The 20,879-nt window shown below is 43.9% G+C and overlaps 1 protein-coding gene across 1 annotated transcript in view; it reads right to left on the reverse strand.

Moving 5' to 3' along the window:
* Window positions 1-20,879, reverse strand: part of LOC309515365 (collagen alpha-4(VI) chain-like) — a 103,993-nt gene that overhangs the window by 59,282 nt on the left and 23,832 nt on the right. Inside the window, exons 9-12 of the mRNA XM_082193161.1 lie at window positions 18,250-18,807; window positions 16,025-16,609; window positions 12,177-12,752; window positions 1,939-2,288 (exon numbers count right to left, since the gene is read on the reverse strand). Coding sequence (XP_082049287.1) covers window positions 1,939-2,288; window positions 12,177-12,752; window positions 16,025-16,609; window positions 18,250-18,807 — 2,069 coding nt within the window. The remainder of the gene's footprint in view (window positions 1-1,938; window positions 2,289-12,176; window positions 12,753-16,024; window positions 16,610-18,249; window positions 18,808-20,879) is intronic.

Raw genomic sequence — 20,879 nt, forward strand, 5'->3', positions numbered from 1 at the left:
CACTGAACCTCTTGGGTTTGCCAATCGGAAGGTTAGCAGTTCAAATCCGCACAACAGGGTGAGCTCCCATTGCTCTGTCCCATCTCCTGCCAACCTAGCAGTTCGAAACCACACCAGTGCAAGTAGATAAAAAGGTGCCACTGCGGCGGGAAGGTAAACAGCGTTTCCGTGCACTCTGGTTTTCATCACGGCGTCCCGTAGCACCAGAAACAGTTTAGTCATGCTGGCTACAGCACCCGGAAAGCTGTCTGCAGACAAAGGCCAGCTCCCTTGGCCTGAAAGCGAGAGGATCGTCGCAACCCCATAGCCACCTTTGACTGGACTTAACCATCCAGGGGACCTTTAACTTTTTAAAAAATCGTTTTTTACACCAGAACATAATACAAATTAGTAAAGGGAGCCCTGACCATTAGGTCCAGTCGTGACCGACTCTGGGGTTGCGGCGCTCATCTTGCTTTATGGGCCGAGGGAGCCGGCGTACAGCTTCCAGGTCATGTGGCCAGCAGGACTAAGCAGCTTCTGGCGAACCAGAGCAGTGCACGGAAACGCCGTTTACCTTCCCGCCAGAGCGGTACCTATTTATCTACTCGCACTTTGACGTGCTTTCGAACTGCTAGGTTGGCAGGAGCAGGGACCGAGCAACGGGAGCTCACCCCGTTGCGGGGATTCGAACCGCCGACCTTCTGATCGGCAAGTCCTAGGCTCTGTGGTTTAACCCACAGCGCCACACCACTAATTGGGGAGAGGATGTTATAAAGTCTGGTGATAAGCCACTATCTCTGACCCAGGTGGAGCCAAGGAGGTCTCATTTATAGGAATATAAGAAGTTGCCTCATACTGAATCAGATCTCTGGTCCGCCCAGGTGCGTATTGTCCACAGAGGGTCTCCAGGTAAGGAGTCTTTGTACCTAGAGATGCCTGGGATTGAATCTGGGGTCTTCTCCATGAAAAACAGATGCTCTCTACCATTGAGCCACAGGATTCCTGCAGGTAGCAGTGAGTGATGGGTAAAGTGGCTCATCAAAACCAGAAATGCCACAGTGTTTAATACCAGGCTTATCTGACTGCTGGATTTTTAAAATAAAAGAAATTCCTTCCAGTAGCACCTTAAAGACCAACTAAGTTAGTTCTTGGTATGAGCTTTCGTGTGCATGCACACTTCTTCAGGTACACTGAAACAGAAGTTGCCATATCCTTCTATATAGTGAGAAGGTGGGGAGGGGTGTTACTCAGAAGGGTGGTGGGAATGGGAGATTGGCAGATAGCTGAGATGAGCCTGTAGAGAAAGTGTTGCATAGTTTTCTTGCATATTCAGTGGGATACGTGGATTGTAGAGGGTTCTTAATTCTAAGACCCTTCGGTATAATGAGTCGTCAACAGGCTCATCTCAGCTATCTGCCAATCTCCCATTCCCACCACCCTTCTGAGTAACACCCCTCCCCACCTTCTCACTATATAGAAGGATCTGGCAACTTCTGTTTCCGTGTATCTGAAGAAGTGTGCATGCACACGAAAGCTCATACCAAGAACTAACTTAGTTGGTCTTTAAGGTGCTACTGGAAGGAATTTTTTTATTTTAACTATGGCAGACCAACACGGCTACCTATCTGTTGCTGGATTTTTGACCACCTCTACCATCACAATGCTGCCATTAAGATGGCTGAGGTCCGTGGACTCCCTGTCTTGGTTGCTGTTCAGAGATGGGGATGCAGCCCTAGTACCACCCAGCAGCTGCCCAAAGGACTGGATCGTGCCTTTATATAATATTTTTATAGTCACCTTCCCCCCTGCAGCATACAAATTGGGGGGGGGGGATGATTTGGCATGGCTGGAACACAACAAGGAACAGCTCAAAGTCCACTGAAATTGGCTGGTGTTTTGGTGAATTTCCCGTCACACATAAAAGCAGACACCCCCCCCCAAAAAAAACCCTATTACCTTTACTCTAGCAGAGCCCAAGCTGAGGGATCTGTCCCAAAGAGACTGCAGGAAGCCTGCATTCAAGTAAGTGTCCACTGTTGTTTGTACGGCCAAGAATTTCTGAACGATCTCGTCATTGTAGGCTTCAAAGTTGGAGTCAAACAAGGCCTGGCCGCTTTCAGAAAACACTTGGTACCTAAACCTGATGTTGACAGGAGACTCGCCGACGCAACTGATATTGATCACGGAGCCCATTTGCTGAAAGAGGCGGGGCAAATAGACTTGCAACCTCTGCTTCAAAGGCAAGGCAGAGGCAAGCCTCACACGCTCTGAAAAATCGACTCCTACTGAAATGTCCATGTTGCAGTCTGTAAAGAGGAGCGGGAGAATAAACAGTCAGAAAGGCAGATAATTAGGAAACACAAGTTCATTGCGGTCTTCTCAATCAGCACTGGGTGTAGGAGGGGTAAGATGCTGAGAATTCAAAGGCCGAAATTCTCCTGAGAGCACCTGGGAATTCAGCTAATGTAAACTGTCTGCATTGAATCAGACAGTGACTCGTTGGCTTCTGATGGCTGAGGTTTTATGAGAAGCCATACCTAACTGCCAGCGAGGACTGAGAAGCTTGACGGGACAGTTTGTTCTGCTTCCAACCGCAGCATCAGCAGCAAGCTCTGCCACGAATTCTTGCTGCAAGAGGGCACATCAAATGGTCCCAAGATATTTCAGTATATTGAAACCTAGGGAGAGCAAAGGGCAGAATAGGGGACAGTGCAGTGGAGGGGTTGTGCTAGGGCCTGGGAGACCAGGGTTCGAATCCTCACTCAGCCATGAAGTTCACTGGGACACTGCCTCTCAGCCTGAACTACCTCACAGGGCTGTTGTGGAGGTTAAATGAGGAGGGGGAGAGGACCACACGTCCCCCCTTGAGCTCCTAAGCTGGGATATAAATGAAATAAAGGAACAGAAAATCTAGTGCCGATACTACTGCCAAAGTAGTATCAGGCTGGATCTGTGTTGTATATCTCAGGAGCACAAAACAAGGCTGCTGTTTAAAGGCCGTATCAAGTATTCCTTTTTTTTTTATAAAATTTTTATTGGTTTTACAAAAGTTTTTATAACAAACAAACATAAAAAAACAGACAAACAAACAAATATAATTTCATAATGTCCTTTCATAGACTTCTTTCCTCGGACTTCCCCATACCTCCCCTTTCTGCATCCTCATGTCCAAATTTTATAGCAACTTATAAATGTTTTTTCCCGTCCTAATTCATCATAGTCCTTTCTTAATCTAATCTTATATTACTGCAACCCTTTCTCTCTATAAAATCTCGACATTCTAAACTTCATCAAGTTTATAATAGTCCTTAAGATAAATCTTAAATTTCTTCCAGTCTTCTTCCGCAGTCTCCTTTCCCTGGTCACGAATTCTGCTCGTCATTTCCGCCAATGTCATATAGTCAATCACTTTCATCTGCCATTCTTCCAAGGTGGGTAAATCTTGTGTCTTCCAATACTTTGCGATCAATATTCTTGCTGCTGTTGTTGCATACATAAAAAAAGTTCTATCCTTTTTTGGCACCAATTGGCCGACAATGCCCAAGAGAAAGGCCTCTGGTTTCTTAAGGAAGGTATATTTAAATACCTTTTTCATTTCATTATATATCATCTCCCAGAAAACCTTAATCTTCGGGCATGTCCACCAAAGATGATAAAAAGTACCTTCAGTTTCCTTACATTTCCAACATTTGTTATCAGGCAAATGGTAAATTTTTGCTAGCTTAACTGGGGTCATGTACCACCTATAGACCATTTTCATCACATTTTCCTTTAAAGCACTACATGCCGTAAATTTAATACCAGTGTTCCACAACCTTTCCCAGTCAGCAGACATAATATTATGACCAATGTCCTGTGCCCACTTAATCATAACTGATTTGACTGTTTCGTCTTGTGTATTCCATTTCAACAGCAAGTTATACATTCTTGACAAATTCTTAGTATTGGGTTCTAACAATTCTGTCTCAAGTTTTGATTTTTCCACCTGGAAGCCAATTTTCCTGTCTTGTTTAAAAACCTCCATTATTTGATAATAGTGGAGCCAATCTTGTACTTTGGGTTTTAGTTTTTCATGGCTCTTTAATTTCAGTTTCTCTCCATCCTGTTCTAAAATCTCACAATACTTTGGCCATCCGACCTCCATATTGACTTTCTTGTGGGCCTTAGCCTCTAAGGGTGACAACCATCTAGGGGTTTTGTTTTCCAACAGATCTTTATATCTCATCCAAACATTAAACAACGCTTTCCTTACAATATGATTTTTAAAGGCACTATGCACTTTGATTTTGTCATACCATAGATATGCATGCCAGCCAAATGCGTTATTGAAACCTTCTAAATCCAAGATATCTGTATTCTCGAGGAGCATCCACTCTTTCAGCCAGCAGAATGCTGCTGCTTCATAGTACAATTTTAAGTCCGGCAGGGCAAATCCCCCTCTTTCTTTTGCATCTGTTAATATTTTATATTTTATTCTGGGCTTTTTGCCCTGCCAGACAAATTTCGCAATGTCTTTCTGCCACCTCTTGAAACAGTCCATCTTGTCAATAATCTGCAAAGTTTGAAATAAAAATAACATTCTAGGCAATACATTCATCTTAATCACTGCAATTCGGCCTAACATTGACAATCTCAAATTTGACCATATTTCTAGATCTTTTTTAATTTCTGACCAACATTTTTCATAGTTGTCCTTATACAAATTCAAGTTTTTAGATGTTAAATTGACCCCTAGATATTTCACCTTCTTAACCACCATCAGACCTGTCTCTTCTTGAAACTTATTCTTCTCCATATCTGTTAGGTTTTTCCCTAAGACTTTAGTTTTTTGTTTATTCAATTTAAATCCAGCTACCTGTCCAAATTGTTGGATTATTTCCAACACTCTTTTTGTACTAGTGTTTGGCTCTTGCAAGGTCAATACAAGGTCATCTGCGAACGCTCTTAACTTATAATGTTTGGTTCCGACCTTTACACCTTTAACTTGCTGGTCCTCTCTAATCATGTTCAGCAACACCTCCAGGACCGAAATAAAAAGCAATGGAGAAATTGGGCACCCCTGTCGTGTTCCTTTTTCTATCTTAAGTTCCTCAGTTATTACATTGTTTACAATCAACTTAGCTTTTTGTTCGGAATATATTGCACCCACACCATTCTCAAATCCTTGTCCTACCCCCATCCCATGAAGATTCTTTTTCATAAAACTCCACGAAATATTGTCAAAGGCTTTCTCCGCATCCACAAATATCAAAACTGCTTTAGTATTTATGTTCACCTCTAACTTTTCCAAAATGTCTATTATATTCCTAACATTGTCTGAGAGGTGTCTCTTTGGGAGAAAGCCTGCTTGGTCTCTGTGAATCTTCTCCATCAGTACTCTTTTAAATCTTTTTGCTAAAATGTCTGCAAAAAATTTGTAATCCACATTGAGTAACGAAATTGGGCGGTAGTTCTTCAGTTGAGTCTTTTCAGTCTCTGTCTTTGGTATGAGTGAAATATATGCTTCTTTCCACGATTCGGGTGCCTTTTTTCCCTCTAAGATCTCATTACAGACGTCCTTTAACGGTTGTATCAACCATTCCTTTAAAGATTTGTAATATCTGGAAGTCAGTCCGTCTGGCCCTGGAGATTTGCCCAGTTGCATGTCCTGAATGGCACCCTCTATCTCTTGTTCTGTTATTCTCTGGTTTAGATCCACCTTGCTTTGATGAGAGATTTTTTGTAATCCATATTTATTAAGGAATTTATCTATGTCCTCTTCATTTTGTAGTCCTTGGGAATAAAGTTTTTTAAAATAGCTCACAAAACAATTTCTTATCTCATTTGGTTTAGATATAATCTTTCCATCCACTTCTAAACTTGTGACTGTATTTAATTTCTGTCTTTTCTTGAGTTGCCATGCCAGAAGTTTACCACATTTGTCTGCCGACTCAAATGTCTTTTGTCTCATTTGCTTTATTTTCCACTCTATCTCTTGGTTCATCAATTCCATATATTGTGTTTGATACAACTTAATCTCCCTCAAAATCTCCTGGGACTTTGGTTTTGATCTTAATTTTTTCTCTCCTTCTTTTATCTTTTCCAAATTTTTTTCCTTTTTCTCATTCTGCTTTCTCTTCTTTATTGAATTTTGTTGAATCAAAAACCCTCGCATCACAGCTTTACTTGCGTCCCAGATCACTCTTTTTTCCACATCGCCCTTTAGATTGATTTCAAAATAGTCCTTTAGAGCTTTTTGGGCCTTCATGTGGATCTCTCTATCTCGAAACAGGGTGTCATTCATTCTCCATCTAAACTGACCAGTTGTTGTAAATTTCATTTCCATCTTCACGGCGTTATGGTTGGAACAGGTTTTTGGGCAGATTTCTACCTTCTTAATCTTCGGAGCCATTCCACTAGTAACCCATATTTGGTCGATTCTGGTCCAGGTCATCTTTGCTTGGGAGAAAAAGGTTCCCTCTCTTTCAAGAGGGTTCCTTGTTCTCCAAATGTCTATTAAGTCCATATTTTCAGTCATTTCGAAGAAAGTCTTCGGGAGTCTCCCTTCTTTAGTAAGTGTCAGTCTTTGTGTCTTGTCCATATTTGTAGAAACTACACCATTCATATCTCCCATGATTATCATATTATATTCCAAATAATCCGTCAAAGTTTCATGAAGTTTTTTGAAGAATTCTGCTTTGCCTTCATTTGGTGCATAGATCCCAATTATCAAAAATTTTTCTCCTTGTACCTGTATCTCCACCGCTAAATATCTTCCTTGTTCATCTTTAAATATCATTTTTGGAGCCCACTTCTCTTTTACATAAATCACAACTCCTCTTTTTTTCACTTTGTCCGACGAAATAAATTCTTGTCCCAATTTTTTATTCATAAGCAGTCTCCTGTGGGCTCTAGTTATATGAGTTTCCTGTAAGCAAATCAAGTCCAGTTGTTCTCTGTACAAAATATGGAATACTTGTCGTCTCTTCAAAGGCATGTTCATCCCATTACAATTCCAGCTAAGGAATTGCAGGGCCATCTTGTTATTTTTCTGGTATTCCTCCAACAGCTCCCAATTGTTGTTCCTCCTCTGTTGGTGGTGGAAGGTTCTGTCCAAACGAAAGGTTCAAGATGTCTATTACACTCTTTTGCTCAGCAATTGGGTCTACAGTTCCTTTCTGTAAGTCTTCTTGATTTCTTTGCAGGAACCTGTCTTTATCCTGTATCGTCTTTATTTTCACCTTCTTCCCCCTATAGTCAAAAGACAGTCCCTGTGGAAATTCCCACCTGAAGAGAATGGTGTTCTTCTTCAACAGGTAGACCAAATCCTTATAAGAAGCTCTCAAGTCCAAAATATGTTTAGGAATATCTTTAAAGATCTGTATCGGTGAGTTCCCAATTTGTAAGGCCTTTTCAAAATGCAGTCTTAAAATTTTGTCTCTTTCCTCCTTCGATCTCAAGGTAATCAGACAGTCTCTCGGTGCCTTTCTGTTCTGTCTTCTGCCCAGTCTAAATGCTGTTGTGATTTTAAATTCGTCTTCCTCTAAATCTTCCCAGGCATCAGCAAACTCTTTCGTTAAAAAGTCCGTAAGATTGTCTCCTTCGTCCTCTGGAATTGATCGTAATTTCAAATTCCTTTCTTTTCTTTGTAGTTCCCACAATGCCAGAGTTGCGTCGTGGTCATAGACCTTCCTGGCAATCGGTTCTAATTTTTCCTGGGTCTCTCCAGCAATAGTTCTGGCTTCCTCCGCAATTTGGCGTGTGGCAGAATTTTCTTGCGTAAGCCTGTTTATAGATTCTGTATTCAGGTCAAGTCTTGTTGTTAAATCTGTCAATTTCTGTGAATTCTCTGTCAATTTCTTGGTATTTTCTGCCGTCTGCTTTGTTAGATTCTCCAGAGATTGGTTTATCTTAAGAAGGGCTTGCGGCACTGCATCCATGGAGACTGCTGTACCTTTTTCTTGTCCTGTTGTCACTGTAGGGGTTATACCTGAGATCGAGCCTCTTTTCTTGTGTTGCTGTAGCTGTTGTTGATATTGCCTTGTCTTGGCTCTCGTGCTTATCTCGTCTGCTGGGCCACTCATATCCCAAGGTCGTTTCCCACAAGAGCCTTCTCCTAAAGGAAAATTCCACTGTCCCAAAGCGTAGCAACTTTTAATTTACCCTCTAGAGGGAGCAAATCAAAATGTCCGCAAACAAAGGCAAAGAGTATTTAAAAAGCAAATTTATCAGGAGGCTTCTATATGTATATTGCAACACTTTCCCAATAGATAGAGTCCCAGCCTTCCCTGATATATTGTGTCCACAGAGTCCCAAAACTTTGTAACAAGTAAACAATGAGACTTCCACTTTGTTACTTTCACAGGAGTCTAAAGTCAGTTCAGTGTTCCTTTGTTTTATAAGCAGTTTGTGCCAGGTTGAAGGCTGCAGAGAGTTTCCTTTTCCTTTAAGTTGGTCATGCAGCTTATAAAATCACTTTTTCCTCCCCTCTGCCCTGCAAGCTAGAGGGGATAGTCAAAGTCCAGATGTCGGATTCAAGCAGTTAAAGACAATATCCCATACGGATGCAGCTTAGTAACTTTCGTTGCTTTAATTGTCATGCAGTCGGGGGAAGGCAGACTTCCTTAATTTTCGCCTTTCCCGTTTTCAGCCTAATTTCAAGTAGTTTTGACACGAATAGAGGTTCAATCTTACTCACGGGTCTTTTTTATCCAAATTATTCAGGAAGGGAATCGGCGCTCTCCACTAATGGCGACGCGGCTTCACCCTGCGGGCTGGGTAGCGATTCTCAGCACCGCGCTCCCCGTTGTCGTTCCGGAGCCTTTAAAAAGGCTCTTTCTGCGGTAAAGGGGGGCGCTTCAGGTGCCCACCGAATCTCCTTGTTCACAGGCTCCGTTCCTGTGATTTTAGGGGTCCCCCGCTTGCCGCAGCGGGTCAGACCCGAACTCGCAGAGCCGTCCTCTCTCCGGAGCTCGGAGAGGGAGCAGCCATTAGCGCTGGCGCCGAACCGGAAGTCTTCCGTATCAAGTATTCCTTCCCCAAACTGGATCTGTGTACATCCCTCCTATTTCATGATACATTAAATGGCCACTCTGACCGGAACATAGAATTGTGTTTTAATTTGGAAGGGCAGGGGAGAACAATAAAATTGTGGTTGTGTAGGAATCTTCTGTCACAGGAGACCAGAAGAGAGAGAGTGTGTGAGAAGCATTTACGGTCCTTGTCGTACCAAAAGTAATCAGATGCAATCAGACTAGCTCTGCTCCAAAGAAACAAGTTCAAGATTAGATCTCTGGCTGCCGCTGCTTCAGCACTTCTTCTAACTACAAACTTAGGCCTGGAAGGAAGTTATTAGCCGCTAGATGAAATGAGACTCTCTGGGCCACTGGAGCAGAATGTCAAAGACCAGATTGAATTGCTGTAGTTTTGGCTTTGAGTTGCCTTCTTCGTGGAACGGGAGTTAACCCACCCTTGGCCATTTCACACATTTTTCTTCAAAGAAAATGTTTGTCACCCACTTGCAGTACCAATTCTGCCACTGCCCCCTCAAAAAAAAAGAAATTATATTGGTTATGTCAGGGCTTTTCTCCAGCAGGAACTTTCAGGAACTGAGCGCCTCTCAGGTGGACACCTTGCCATTACAATGGTACCTTGTTTCTCGAACGTAATCCGTTCTGGAAGTCCGTTCGACTTCCGAAACGTTCAAAAACCAAGGCATGGCTTCCGACTGGCGCAGGCGCCCTGGAAACAATAGCCGACAGCCGCATCAGATGTTTGGCTTCCGAAAAATGTTCAAAAACCGGAACACTTACTTCCGGGTTTTCGATGTTCAGGAGCCGAAATGTTCAAGTACTAAGGCGTTCGAGAACCAAGGTTCCACTGTATTAGAAAACAATGGAGGTGTTTGTGGTGAACTCTGCAACCTCTTTTTCTAGAAAAATAGCACTGGGTGTTATAATGTTTAAAAGTCCACTCTGGACTCAGCTACGCAGCTGCAAATAAAATGTTTTAAGTGTGTTTTACATGCAATGTGACAGTAGATGGCGATGATGAGCCTTATGGAAAATTCAACGTATTTTTTAAAAACGCTTTTTGGAAAAGCATTTTCAGAGCGGTTTTTATATTTGTCTAGATTCCATCTCTATGTTTTCCTACCAGTTCGAAAATAGTGGAATCTAGAAAAGTTTCAGCCCAGGTTTTATTTAAGATTCAGAGTCTCTCTCTCTCTCTCTCTCTCTCTCTCTCTCTCTCTCCACAAACTAGACCAGATAAGTCAGTCAACCGACAATATATTGAGTCAATATACTATTTTGATACTAATATAGTTATAAAAGCTAGAGGGAGCGGGTGGTGCTGTGGTCTAAACCACTGAGCCTCTTGGGCTTGCTGATCGGAAGGTCGGCGGTTCGAATCCACACAACGGGGTGAGCTCCCGTTGCTTTGTCCCAGCTCCTGCCAACCAAGCAGTTCGAAAGCATGCCAGCGCAAGTAGATAAAAAGGTACTGCTGAGGCGGGAATGTAAACAGTGTTTTTGTGCGCTCTGGTTTCTGTCACGGTGTCCCGTTGCGCCAGAAGCGGTTTAATCATGCTGGCCACATGACTTGGAAAGTTGTCTGCGGACAAACTCCAGCTCCCTTGGCCTGAAAGAGAGATGAGCGCCGCAACCCCATAATCGCCTTTGACTGGACTTAACCGTCCAGGGGTCCTTTACCTTTACCTATAATAAAGCCATACTCTACTCAGACCATTCACCTGCGTCTTCCTCAGTCCCATAAGAATCCTATGAGTATTTATTTAGACAGGAAAGTCTGGGTACTTGCTAATTCCAAGCTACATAAGGATAGATAAGAACAAGGAACAGCCCAACTTTGTTGGGTCAAAGGCCCATCTAAGCCAACAGCCTGAACCACTGTTAGCAAGAAAGGCTGCCTTACCCTCAACTGTCCCAGAGAGCCAGTGCTGAAGGGACTTGATTTGGGTTTGGGGAATAGGGTGGAACACCGCCAGACCTCCTTCTGCCTTGTGACGTCACGCATGCATACCCAGCCCCCCCAGCCCCCCCCAAAGTTGGGCAGAAACGATCCCCTGTGACCCTGATATTACTTTTCTATTTTTATTTTGTTGTAACCCACTGTGGGATCTTACGGTAAAGGACTGGAAAGAAATCCAAGTATTAAAAATGACAGTGATAATATGCAGACCGCTAGGAGGGGCTGTGGAACCATTCTGCAATTCCTTTTTAGCAGGTCCTTAGTCCCCAGGCCAGTTAAGGCTTCGCGGCTTCTTTCTGCACATCTGTTTCTCAAACATCTGGACTGTACAAATGCTTAGAAACGTTTTGCTTGCGACAGGCTGTATTCATCATGGCTCCAAGGCTCCAGCCAACCATCTTTCAGGTTAAAGAGAGGGAAAGATTCCTAACCGAAGAACTGCCCAGCTTCTTTCTGAAACTCCTGCAGATTCAAAACCTGTTTTATCAATGGCTTGGGTCATTTCTTCCATCGCTTTCTTTGCACACCAGACATAAATTGGCCTGATTTGAGCTGTCATCATTCTCTGAACAGAGATAGGAAGCTCAGATTGTCATCCCGCACAGCAAACATGCGGTTGAAGCCTGATTCTGCTATCCCAATTTTAATCTACCGAAACTGTTTCAGAAGTCACTCCTGTGAGGAACATGGACACGTCCGGGCAGAATTTGTACACATGTCTACTTGCAACTTATTTATTTATACGTTTATACATAGTCCTCCCCTCCTCCTCCTCATTCAAATCCCACAACAACCGTGACGAAAGTTAGGCCCCGTTGTCATGGGAACCCAAAAGCCAGGTGCCTGCTCTGCCTATTTGAAAATCCAGCACTGCTGATAATGGTGAATAATGGCCAACATTCCTGTGCTAGAAAGAAAGTACCGTATTTTTCGCTCTATAAGATGCACCAGGCCACAAGATGCACCTAGTTTTTGGAGGAGGAAAACAAGAAAAAAAATATTCTGAATCTCAGAAGCCAGAACAGCAAGAGGGATCGCTACGCAGCGAAAGCAGCGATCCCTCTTGCTGTTCTGGCTTCTGGGATAGCTGCGCAGCCTGCATTCGCTCCATAAGACGCACACACATTTCTCCTTACTTTTTAGGAGGGAAAAAGTGAGCCTTATAGAGCAAAAAATACGGTATACATAAAACACACACACACACAAAATTGCTGAAAACTTACCCCGCCTAGGCAGGTCTCCAGGTTTGCAGACCTCTTTGACAATTTTCCTTTCAATGGTTTGCAACACTTCAAAGTTCTGCACCACAAATACTCTTCGAGCATCGCCAGCGATTCGAACCAACTCAAAAGAATTGGTTGTCCCTATCCCTATAGCAAAAATGTGGATCCCGTTGTTTCTCAGGGCAGCAGCCGCCTCGTCCACAGAGTCATTGGACTTCCCATCCGTGATGACAATTAGCGACTGCAGGACATCTTTGTTTTTACGGCCTCCGTTGATGGGTTCGAAAAAGCTCTTGACAAACCTCAAGCCCTTGCCAGTGTAGGTGCTGGCTTTTAACTGGGTGATGTTGTCAATTTTCTCCTTGATAGCAACGTCGGTGTCAAACTCGTTGAGATAAAATTCTTTCCGGGGATTTTTGCTGTACTGGGCCACCCCAATCCGGACTTTGTCCTGAGCGATGAGGAAGCTGTCTACGATTTCCTTCATAAATGTCTTCATTGTAGAGAAATTCTTTGGCGATATGCTTGCGGAACTGTCAATCAAAAAGACAAGGTCGGCTTCTTCGGTGCCACAAGCTGCAGAGGGGAGAAAAACCCAATTTTCTTGTGAGAAATGAGTCTATGCTGTGCTAAAGTCATGGTTAGACTCAGACTGAAATTTTTGATGTGTTGACCTTTCATTTAATCTCCTTGTCCTGCTTTTAGTTTTTATCCTCAGTGAACAGGCATCAGAAATCAGAAAATCACAAGAAATTGGTTAGCCTCATGTCTCTAGAAGCCATAGGCTTATTAAGTTAGTTATTACTTTTATCCCAAGAGAAATTCGTTGAACTATCAAAGCTTGACTAGGGAGCAACGTGAAACTCTTTGGGGGTTTAGGACTTGCTTATCATCATGACGCACCTTCTAAGGGCTGGTTCACACATTCAAATCCTCTCACTATACATTAAAAGTATCATGTGATTTGGGGTGGACTGCGTTTAACCAACGTGTGTACGCCTGTAACTTCCCACTTAAGTGATCTTTTCCACTCGAAAAAGGAGGGTGGGATTGTGGAAATCAGGTGTCTGGGGCACGCTTACCTTGTAGAGTCACACCTTGGATCCTAAACGCCTTGCAAATCGAACGCTTTGGCTCCCAAATGCCACAAACCCAAAAGTGTGTTCCGGTTTGTGAACGTTCTTTGGAACCCAAATGTCTGATGTGGCTTCTGCGGCTTCGGATTGGCTTCAGGAGCTTCCTGCAGCCAATCAGAAGCCACGCCTTGGTTTCCAAACATTTTGGAAGTCGAACAGACTTCTGGAACAGATTCCATTTGACTTCTGAAGGACCACTGTACTCGCCACTCTGTCAAAAGGCATTTAGGAATCCTAATTGAGAAGTAAGCGAACAAACTTTAAACTTGCGTTCTGTGTAGAAAAACTCAGCCTGCATAACCTAGCTATCATGAGACAGTCATCCTTGTAAGCTGAGTTTGTACCCAAGTCACATTTCATTCCACTTCTCACTCTCTTACTGATGCAAAATAATCACTCGTTTTCCAGTCGCACATGAGCTCTTCTTAATTTGGCTAAGGAGCTAGTTTTCAGAGTCAGCTCTCCAAGACTGAGAATAGACTGCCATCTGTAGGAAACAGAAGCAAGCGACTGCAGAAGTACAGTGGTACCTCTGGTTAAGAACTTAATTTGTTCCGGAGGTCCGTTCTTAACCTGAAACTGTTCTTAACCTGAGGTACCACTTTAGCTAATGGGGCCTCCTGCTGCCGTCGCGCCGCCGGAGCACGATTTCTGTTCTCATCCTGAAACAAAGTTCTTAACCTGAAGCACTATTTCTGGGTTAGTGGAGTCTGTAACCTGAAGCGTCTGTAACCCGAGGTACCACTGTACAGTCGTACCTTGGTTGACGAACGTTCTGGAACTTGTACGTTTTGGCTGCCAAACGCCACAAACCCAAAATTGATTGTTCCAGTTTGCAAATGTGCTTTTGAAACCTGAACATCCAAAGGGGCTTCCGCGGCTTCTGATTGGCTGCAGGAGCTTTCTACAGCCATTTAGAAGCCACAATTTTGTTTTCAAATGTTTTGGAAGTTGAACGGACTTCCAAAATGGTTTCCATTCGACTTCCAAGGTACGACTGCATTGTGTTTTTACTAATTTTTGTGGGGAACTGCCCAGAGTGGCTGAACAACCCAGTCAGATGGGTGGCATATATGCAAATATTATTATTATTATTATTATTATTATTATTATTATTATTATTATTATTCCTGCAGCACCACCTAACTTCCCCTATTCACCTGCTGTTCCTGAGGTTTTTGAGGTTTCCTCAGGTACTGATTGCTTATGTTTCTAGTATTTCTATTAGTAAAGTGACTAATAAATATTGAAAATAATAACAGAACACAGAAGTAGGTTCAAACATACTTTACAGCAAGGTAACCGAAATGATATTAACAATAAAATAGTTGTGCACACACTGCATGTTGCACTCTAAAAGAAAATTATATGAAAATGATGTATAGGTGGTATTTCACTCCTAACAAATTAGTCAAAATGTATAAGAAGGTTGCGAATAATTGCTGGAAATGCAAACAGGTACCGTATTTTTCGCCCTATAGGGCGCACCGGCCCCTAGGGCACACCTAGTTTTCAGGGGGGAAATCAAGGGGGAAATATGACACACACACCCCGCAGCTCTCGAAGCAGCAGACAGGCTGCACGCAGCCTGTGCGCTACTCCAAGACCTTCTCCCTGCTTTTGCGGTAGGTGGCGGAATTCCCCCATCTCCCGCAAAAGCCCACAGGAGGGAGAAGGGACTGACTCAGCCAGTCAGTCCCTTCTCCCTCCTTGGGGAAAAGCCCCCGAGAGCAGTGCGCTCTTTAAAGGCTGCGCGGCTCCTGTGGGCTTTTCTAGGAGGTGGGGGAATTCCCCCACTTCGTAGAAAAGGCCACAGAAGCCGTGCAGCCTTTAAAGAGTGCACGGCTTTTGCGTGCTTTTGCAGGAAGTGGGGAAATTCCCCCATCTCCCGCAAAAGCCCACAGGAGCCGCGCACCCTTTAAAGCGCGTGCGGCTACTGCAGTCTTTTCGATGGAGCTTGTGGGGCTGGCGGTGGGGAGAAGCACTGCTTTCCCCCACCACCAGCCTCAAAGAGCAGACTCTCCTGGCTTCAGGGAAAGCAACGCGAAGCCTCCAGAGCGCAGGCTTTGGAGGCTTCGCGTTGCTATCGCTGAAGCCAAGGAGCCTGCATTTGCCCCATAGGATGCACACACATTTCCCCTTCATTTTTGGAGGGGGGGGAGTGTGTCCTATAGGGCGAAAAATACGGTAGATAGAACCCTTTTTCATATGTGGTGGACTTGCAAGAACGTGAGGGCTTTTGGGGAAATGATACATAATGAGATAAAGATGTTCAAAGTAATTATACAAAAAAAGAAAAAAGAAAAAAAGAAAGCTTTCCTTTTAGGGATTATAGGGAGAGAAGTTCCAAAACAGACGATTAAGTTGTTTATGTATGTAACAACAGGGCTCTGCGGAATTGGCAGAGTTAACAGCCAAAATAAGAGAATCTAATGCTGATTGATGGAAGCCCTTTTCAAGCAGGATTTGAAATATGGGCAACAAAAGGAATTAGAGAATACAGTATTGATGAGTTGATATAAGAAACAGAATGCAATGTGCAGCAGAGGGGGAGAAATTAAAACGCCTTGGAAAATAGGTTGGGAAGTCGGGGAAAGATAAGTTTGTTATGTATTGAAGTATGTATATATATATATATATTAAAAATCCAATAAGAAAATTATTATAAATAAAATAGTTTTGAATAAAGTTCATTTCGAGGATTCCAGTTACCTGGCTTTGATCCGTCACATATTTCACTAGTGATGTTTTCATGTAATCTCCCCAGCGCGCTATAACTTGAAGTGTAAAACCACCTTCCCTTGTCGCCAACAATCTCTTCGAGTTCTGTTCTGCTGGCGCCATCTATGCCAATAGCAATGACCCGGATGCCTTCTTGCCTCAAAGCCTCCACGGCTGATAGAAGATGGCGCCCATCGGTCGGTGCGGTGGGCTCATCAGTGATAAGCACAATGATCCGTGTGACGCCAAGGGATGAGGCCCGGCCACCGTAGGCTACGTCAAACCTCTGCCTCGCGAAATTCAGAGCCCTCGCTGTAAAGGCGGACTGTCCCAGAGGCCTTAGCTTAGAAATGGCTTCTCTGACCTGATTTTTTGTGGAATACTGAGCCAGCGGGAATTGCTCTTCGGGGACAGTGCCGTAGACAATGGCCCCAAACTGAACGTTGTCTTTTCCCATCACCGTGTCGTTCACGATGGCTTCCATGAGCTGCAGAACCGCCTGGAACTGCAATTCTGTAGCGCCTCTCAAACCGTGCACTACGAAGATGATATCAGCAACTTCCGTTTGTTTGCACTCTGCCGTTGAAAGAAGAAAGTGATACTGTTATAAATGGATTTCGACTCTCCCTCTTCCATCACCTACCCTGAGATCACCTTCTGAGGCCCTCCTTCATGTGCCTCCTCCTCTAGAGGTCCGGAGGGTGGCAACATGAGAACAGGGTCTTCTCTGCAGTGGCTCCCCATCTGTGGAATGCTCTCCCCAGGGAAGTTTGCCTGGCACCTTCATTATACACCTTTAGGAGCCAGGCAAAAACATTCCTTTTTAACCAGGCGTTTGGTTGACCTGATTGACATTCTATGCCCTTTTAAAATGTGGCTCTTTTTTTGAGGGGGGTGTTATTGGGTTGCTGTTTTTATTTTGATTATATATATTGCGGTTTTTATGTTGATCTTGTTCTATGAACCGCCCTGAGACTTCCGGGTATAGGGCGGTATATAAATTCAATGAATAAATGAAACCAGAAAGTTTTTCTTTGGTCCCCTTTGTTAACTGTTAAGCACCCTCCTTTAAATGATTTTTTTTTAAAGCGGCATAAAGTACCGTATTTTTTGCTCCATAGGACGCACTTTTCCCCTCTTAAAAACTAAGAGGAAAAGTCTGTGCGTCCTATGGAGCGAATGCAGGGGGGAGGCAGGCAGGAAAAGCCCCCAAGAGCCGCACACAAGCTTCACGCAGCTCTTGCGGGTTTTCCCCCAGGAGGGGGAAGGGACCGCCGCTCCCCAACCTGTTCTGGGGGCTGAGGACGGGGGAAGCTCAGGCTTCCCCCACCCCCAGCCCCACAAGCTCTGGGAGCGGAGGCAAGGCTGCCTGAAAACCCCTGGGCGCAGCGGCAGTTTGCGCTGCGCTCAGGGGGCTTGCGGATAGCCGTCTGAAGCCTGGAGAGCAAGAGGGGTCGGTGCACACTGATCCCTCTTGCTCTCCAGGCTTCTCTTGGCTGGAGAGGTGCTGCACAGTTTTCCCTCTCTGCGCAGCGCCCCTTCAGCAAAGCGGGAGGAGAAATGGAAGGGGCTCTGTTTCTCCTGCCGCTTCGCTGAAGGGGCGCTGAGCAGAGAGGGGGAGAATTTTGTTTTTCCCTGTTCTCCGCCTCCTATAGTCCGGTGCGTCCTATGGTCCGCTGCGTCCTATAGAGCGAAAAATACGGTAATTAAACATAAAGGAGGATAAAAAGGTAAAGGGACCCCTGACCATTAGGTCCAGTCGTGACCGACTCTGGGGTTGCGGCGCTCATCTCGCTTTATTGGCCAAGTGAGCTGGCGTACAGCTTCCGGGTCATGTGGCCAGCATGACTAAGCCGCTTCTGGTGAACCAGAGCAGCGCACGGAAACACCGTTTACCTTCCCACTGGAGCGGTACCTATTTATCTACTTGCACTTTGACGTGCTTTCGAACTGCTAGGTTAGCAGGAGCAGGGACCGAGCAGATCTTACTGCCATCAAATATAGCTTTGCTCAGGTCAGCCTTGTCATTGTGTCTGTTGAGTGGAACACCTGGGGGTAACAGGCTCGAAAGGGAAAGCAGAACTGTCCTCCAACAACATACCGAACGGTAGAGCCGGCCCTGTTAAAATTTGCTCAATTTTTCAAAAGTATTTGCTAGACAATGAAACGCTGGGAGAGAAGGCAGGGAGTTCCGTCATTTAGGTGTGGTCACTAACCTTGCTTGGCATTGCATATTTCAAGCAGGATAGTCTTGTCCAAAAACTGGAGGGACTCAAAACTATCCTCAGAAAACACTCTCTCCTGTGCACCAGCAATCTCCAAAAGCTGGGTGTCATTGGCATTGACTACCCCGATGGCATGTATGGTGACGCCTTTGTCCCTAAGGGCTCTGGCAGGGATTCCAACTTCATCATTAGATTTTCCGTCTGTGACCACGATCAGATGTTGCTTAATGCCTGAACGCCCTCCTTTTGGTGTGTCAAAGTACTCAAGAGTAAGTTTTAGAGCTTTCCCAGTGTTTGTTCCTTCTTTAATCTGCTTCATATTGGTTATAGCGCTCCTCAAGTCAGCCTTGTTGTCATACTGGTTGAGTAGGAACTCTTCTTTTAGATTAGAGCTGAACTGGAGCACTCCAATCTGGACTTTGTCAGCTCCAACATCAGACCCGTTGACAATCAAGTGAATGAATTCCTTCGTCTTGGCAAACTGATCGTCATCCATGCTTTCAGAAGAATCAATCAGCAAAATAATGTCTGCTAGCAATTGTCTACATACTGGAAAGGGGAGAGAGAGAGAGAAAAAAAATAAGGGTATATTATTATTATAAATAAGGGTATTATTATTATTATTATTAATACCCCACCCACTCTGGACGGCTTCCAACACACACAATAATACTAATAAAACATCAAACATTAATAGTAACAATCTGATCCAATATAGAAAGTCACAATAACTTTAAAATAAACAACTAATATCAAATAGTGTAATATTCAACAATCCGTTAGAATCCAATAGTAAACAGTAAAATTAAACATCAGCAAATAATAATTAAACAGTTTACACTAACAATTACTATAAAGAATTACTAATCTATAATCAATAAAACAACAGCAAATCACAATGCATAAAATACCACAAAACATACATAACCATGTAAAAAATGTAAAAAATTCTTTTAACATTTTTGCTAAAGCCAAATAATTTCGTTCCAACATTTTTCTAACATTCATGAATTTTGTAAAACAATCCTAATAAAAAAAAATTCAAATTTTCTTCCAATCTTCATCCAGCGTCTCTTCCTCCTGGTCCCGGGTTTTGTCAGTCCTTTCTAATCCATCAATCTGGCGCATTAACCTGGTAATCTTATGTCCGAGGCCCTTAAGTCTCTTCCGTGTCCCTTCCGCGGCTCTTCTTCATATTTATACCTGTACTTTACTTTATCTCCTGCTCCTTTCATTCGTGGGAACTCCAGCTTGACAATGTTTTTGACCCTTCTCGACAAATCAGCCCCTTTTCCATAGTCCACACTAAACTCCATATGGTATTTAGGAACATGTTTCAAAGTCCCTCCAGAATTAAGAGCCCTCACAACCCCAAACATCTCGCGGCCCATTGCCAGTGTCTGACACCCGGCTCCCAGGTTCAAGACGGTGGGGGAAAAAATTTCTTTACCCTCTCTTCTGCAGGTTTAAACAGTCCGGAAAAAATCCCCCCTATTCTCCTGCTCCCGAAGGGGGTTCAACAATTTTAAATGATGAAAGTTGATCCTTTACAAACTATTTTCTAAACTCTAGTTTGCCATGTCTTTGCTTTAATCTATCTACAAGAAACAGAAGGCTGACTTCCTGTTTAGACCTTCCCGTTTCAGTGCCAAATTAAGAAGAATTTCTTAGTCCAATTTTCCTTTCTACTCTCAGGTCGTTATTTAAAGTCCAATTGTCCAAAATTAAGTTACTCATGGGTAATTGTTTTAAAAGCCAAATTGTCCCAGGAAAAAGGCAGTGCTCTCCGGCAACGGCTGTGCAGCTTCGCTCCACGGAAGAAGCAGTTGACTCTCAGCACCGCGCCACTTGCCCCTCTTCGCTCCGGAGCCCGTAACGTGGTTCATTTAAGAGTTGGGGGGCGCGAAAGGTGCCCGCCGAGTCCCATGGTCACAGGCTTCATCTGCCTGTGATTTTTGAAAGGGTCCCCGCTTAGCCGTAGCGGGAAGACCCGTTTTCCACGGAGCTAGTCCCTCCGGATCAGAGGGAGTCCGCCATTACCGATGGCGCCACCCCGGAAGTCCAAGACGCACCCAGTTTTTGGAGGAGGAAAACAAGGGGGAAAAAATCTGAATCTCAGAAGCCAGAACAGCAAGAGGGATCGCTACACAGTGAAAGCAGCAATCCCTCTGGCTGTTCTGGCTTCTGGGATAGCTGTGCAGCCTGCATTCGCTCCATAAGACGCACACACATTTCCCCTTACTTTTTAGGAGGGAAAAAGTGAGTCTTATAGAGCAAAAAATACCGTAATTGGTAAAAAAATATATACCACTGATACCATTAGCTTAATGCAGGGGTCAGCAAACTTTTTCAGCAGGGGGCCGGTCCACTGTCCCCTCAGACCTTGTGGGGGGCCAGACTATATTTTGAAAAAATAAAAAAGAATGAATTCCTATGCCCCACAAATAGCCCAGAGATACATTTTAAATAAAAGCACACATTCTACTCATGTAAAAACACGATGCAGGTCCCACAAATAACCCAGAGATGCATTTTACATAAAAGGACACATTCTATTCATGTAAAACTACACTTATTCCCGGACTGTCTGTGGGCTGGATTTAGAAGGCGATTGGGCCGGA

The sequence above is a fragment of the Podarcis vaucheri genome, assembly GCF_965113315.1.
Source record: "Podarcis vaucheri genome assembly, chromosome: 12".
Taxonomy (NCBI): Eukaryota; Metazoa; Chordata; class Lepidosauria; order Squamata; family Lacertidae; genus Podarcis; species Podarcis vaucheri.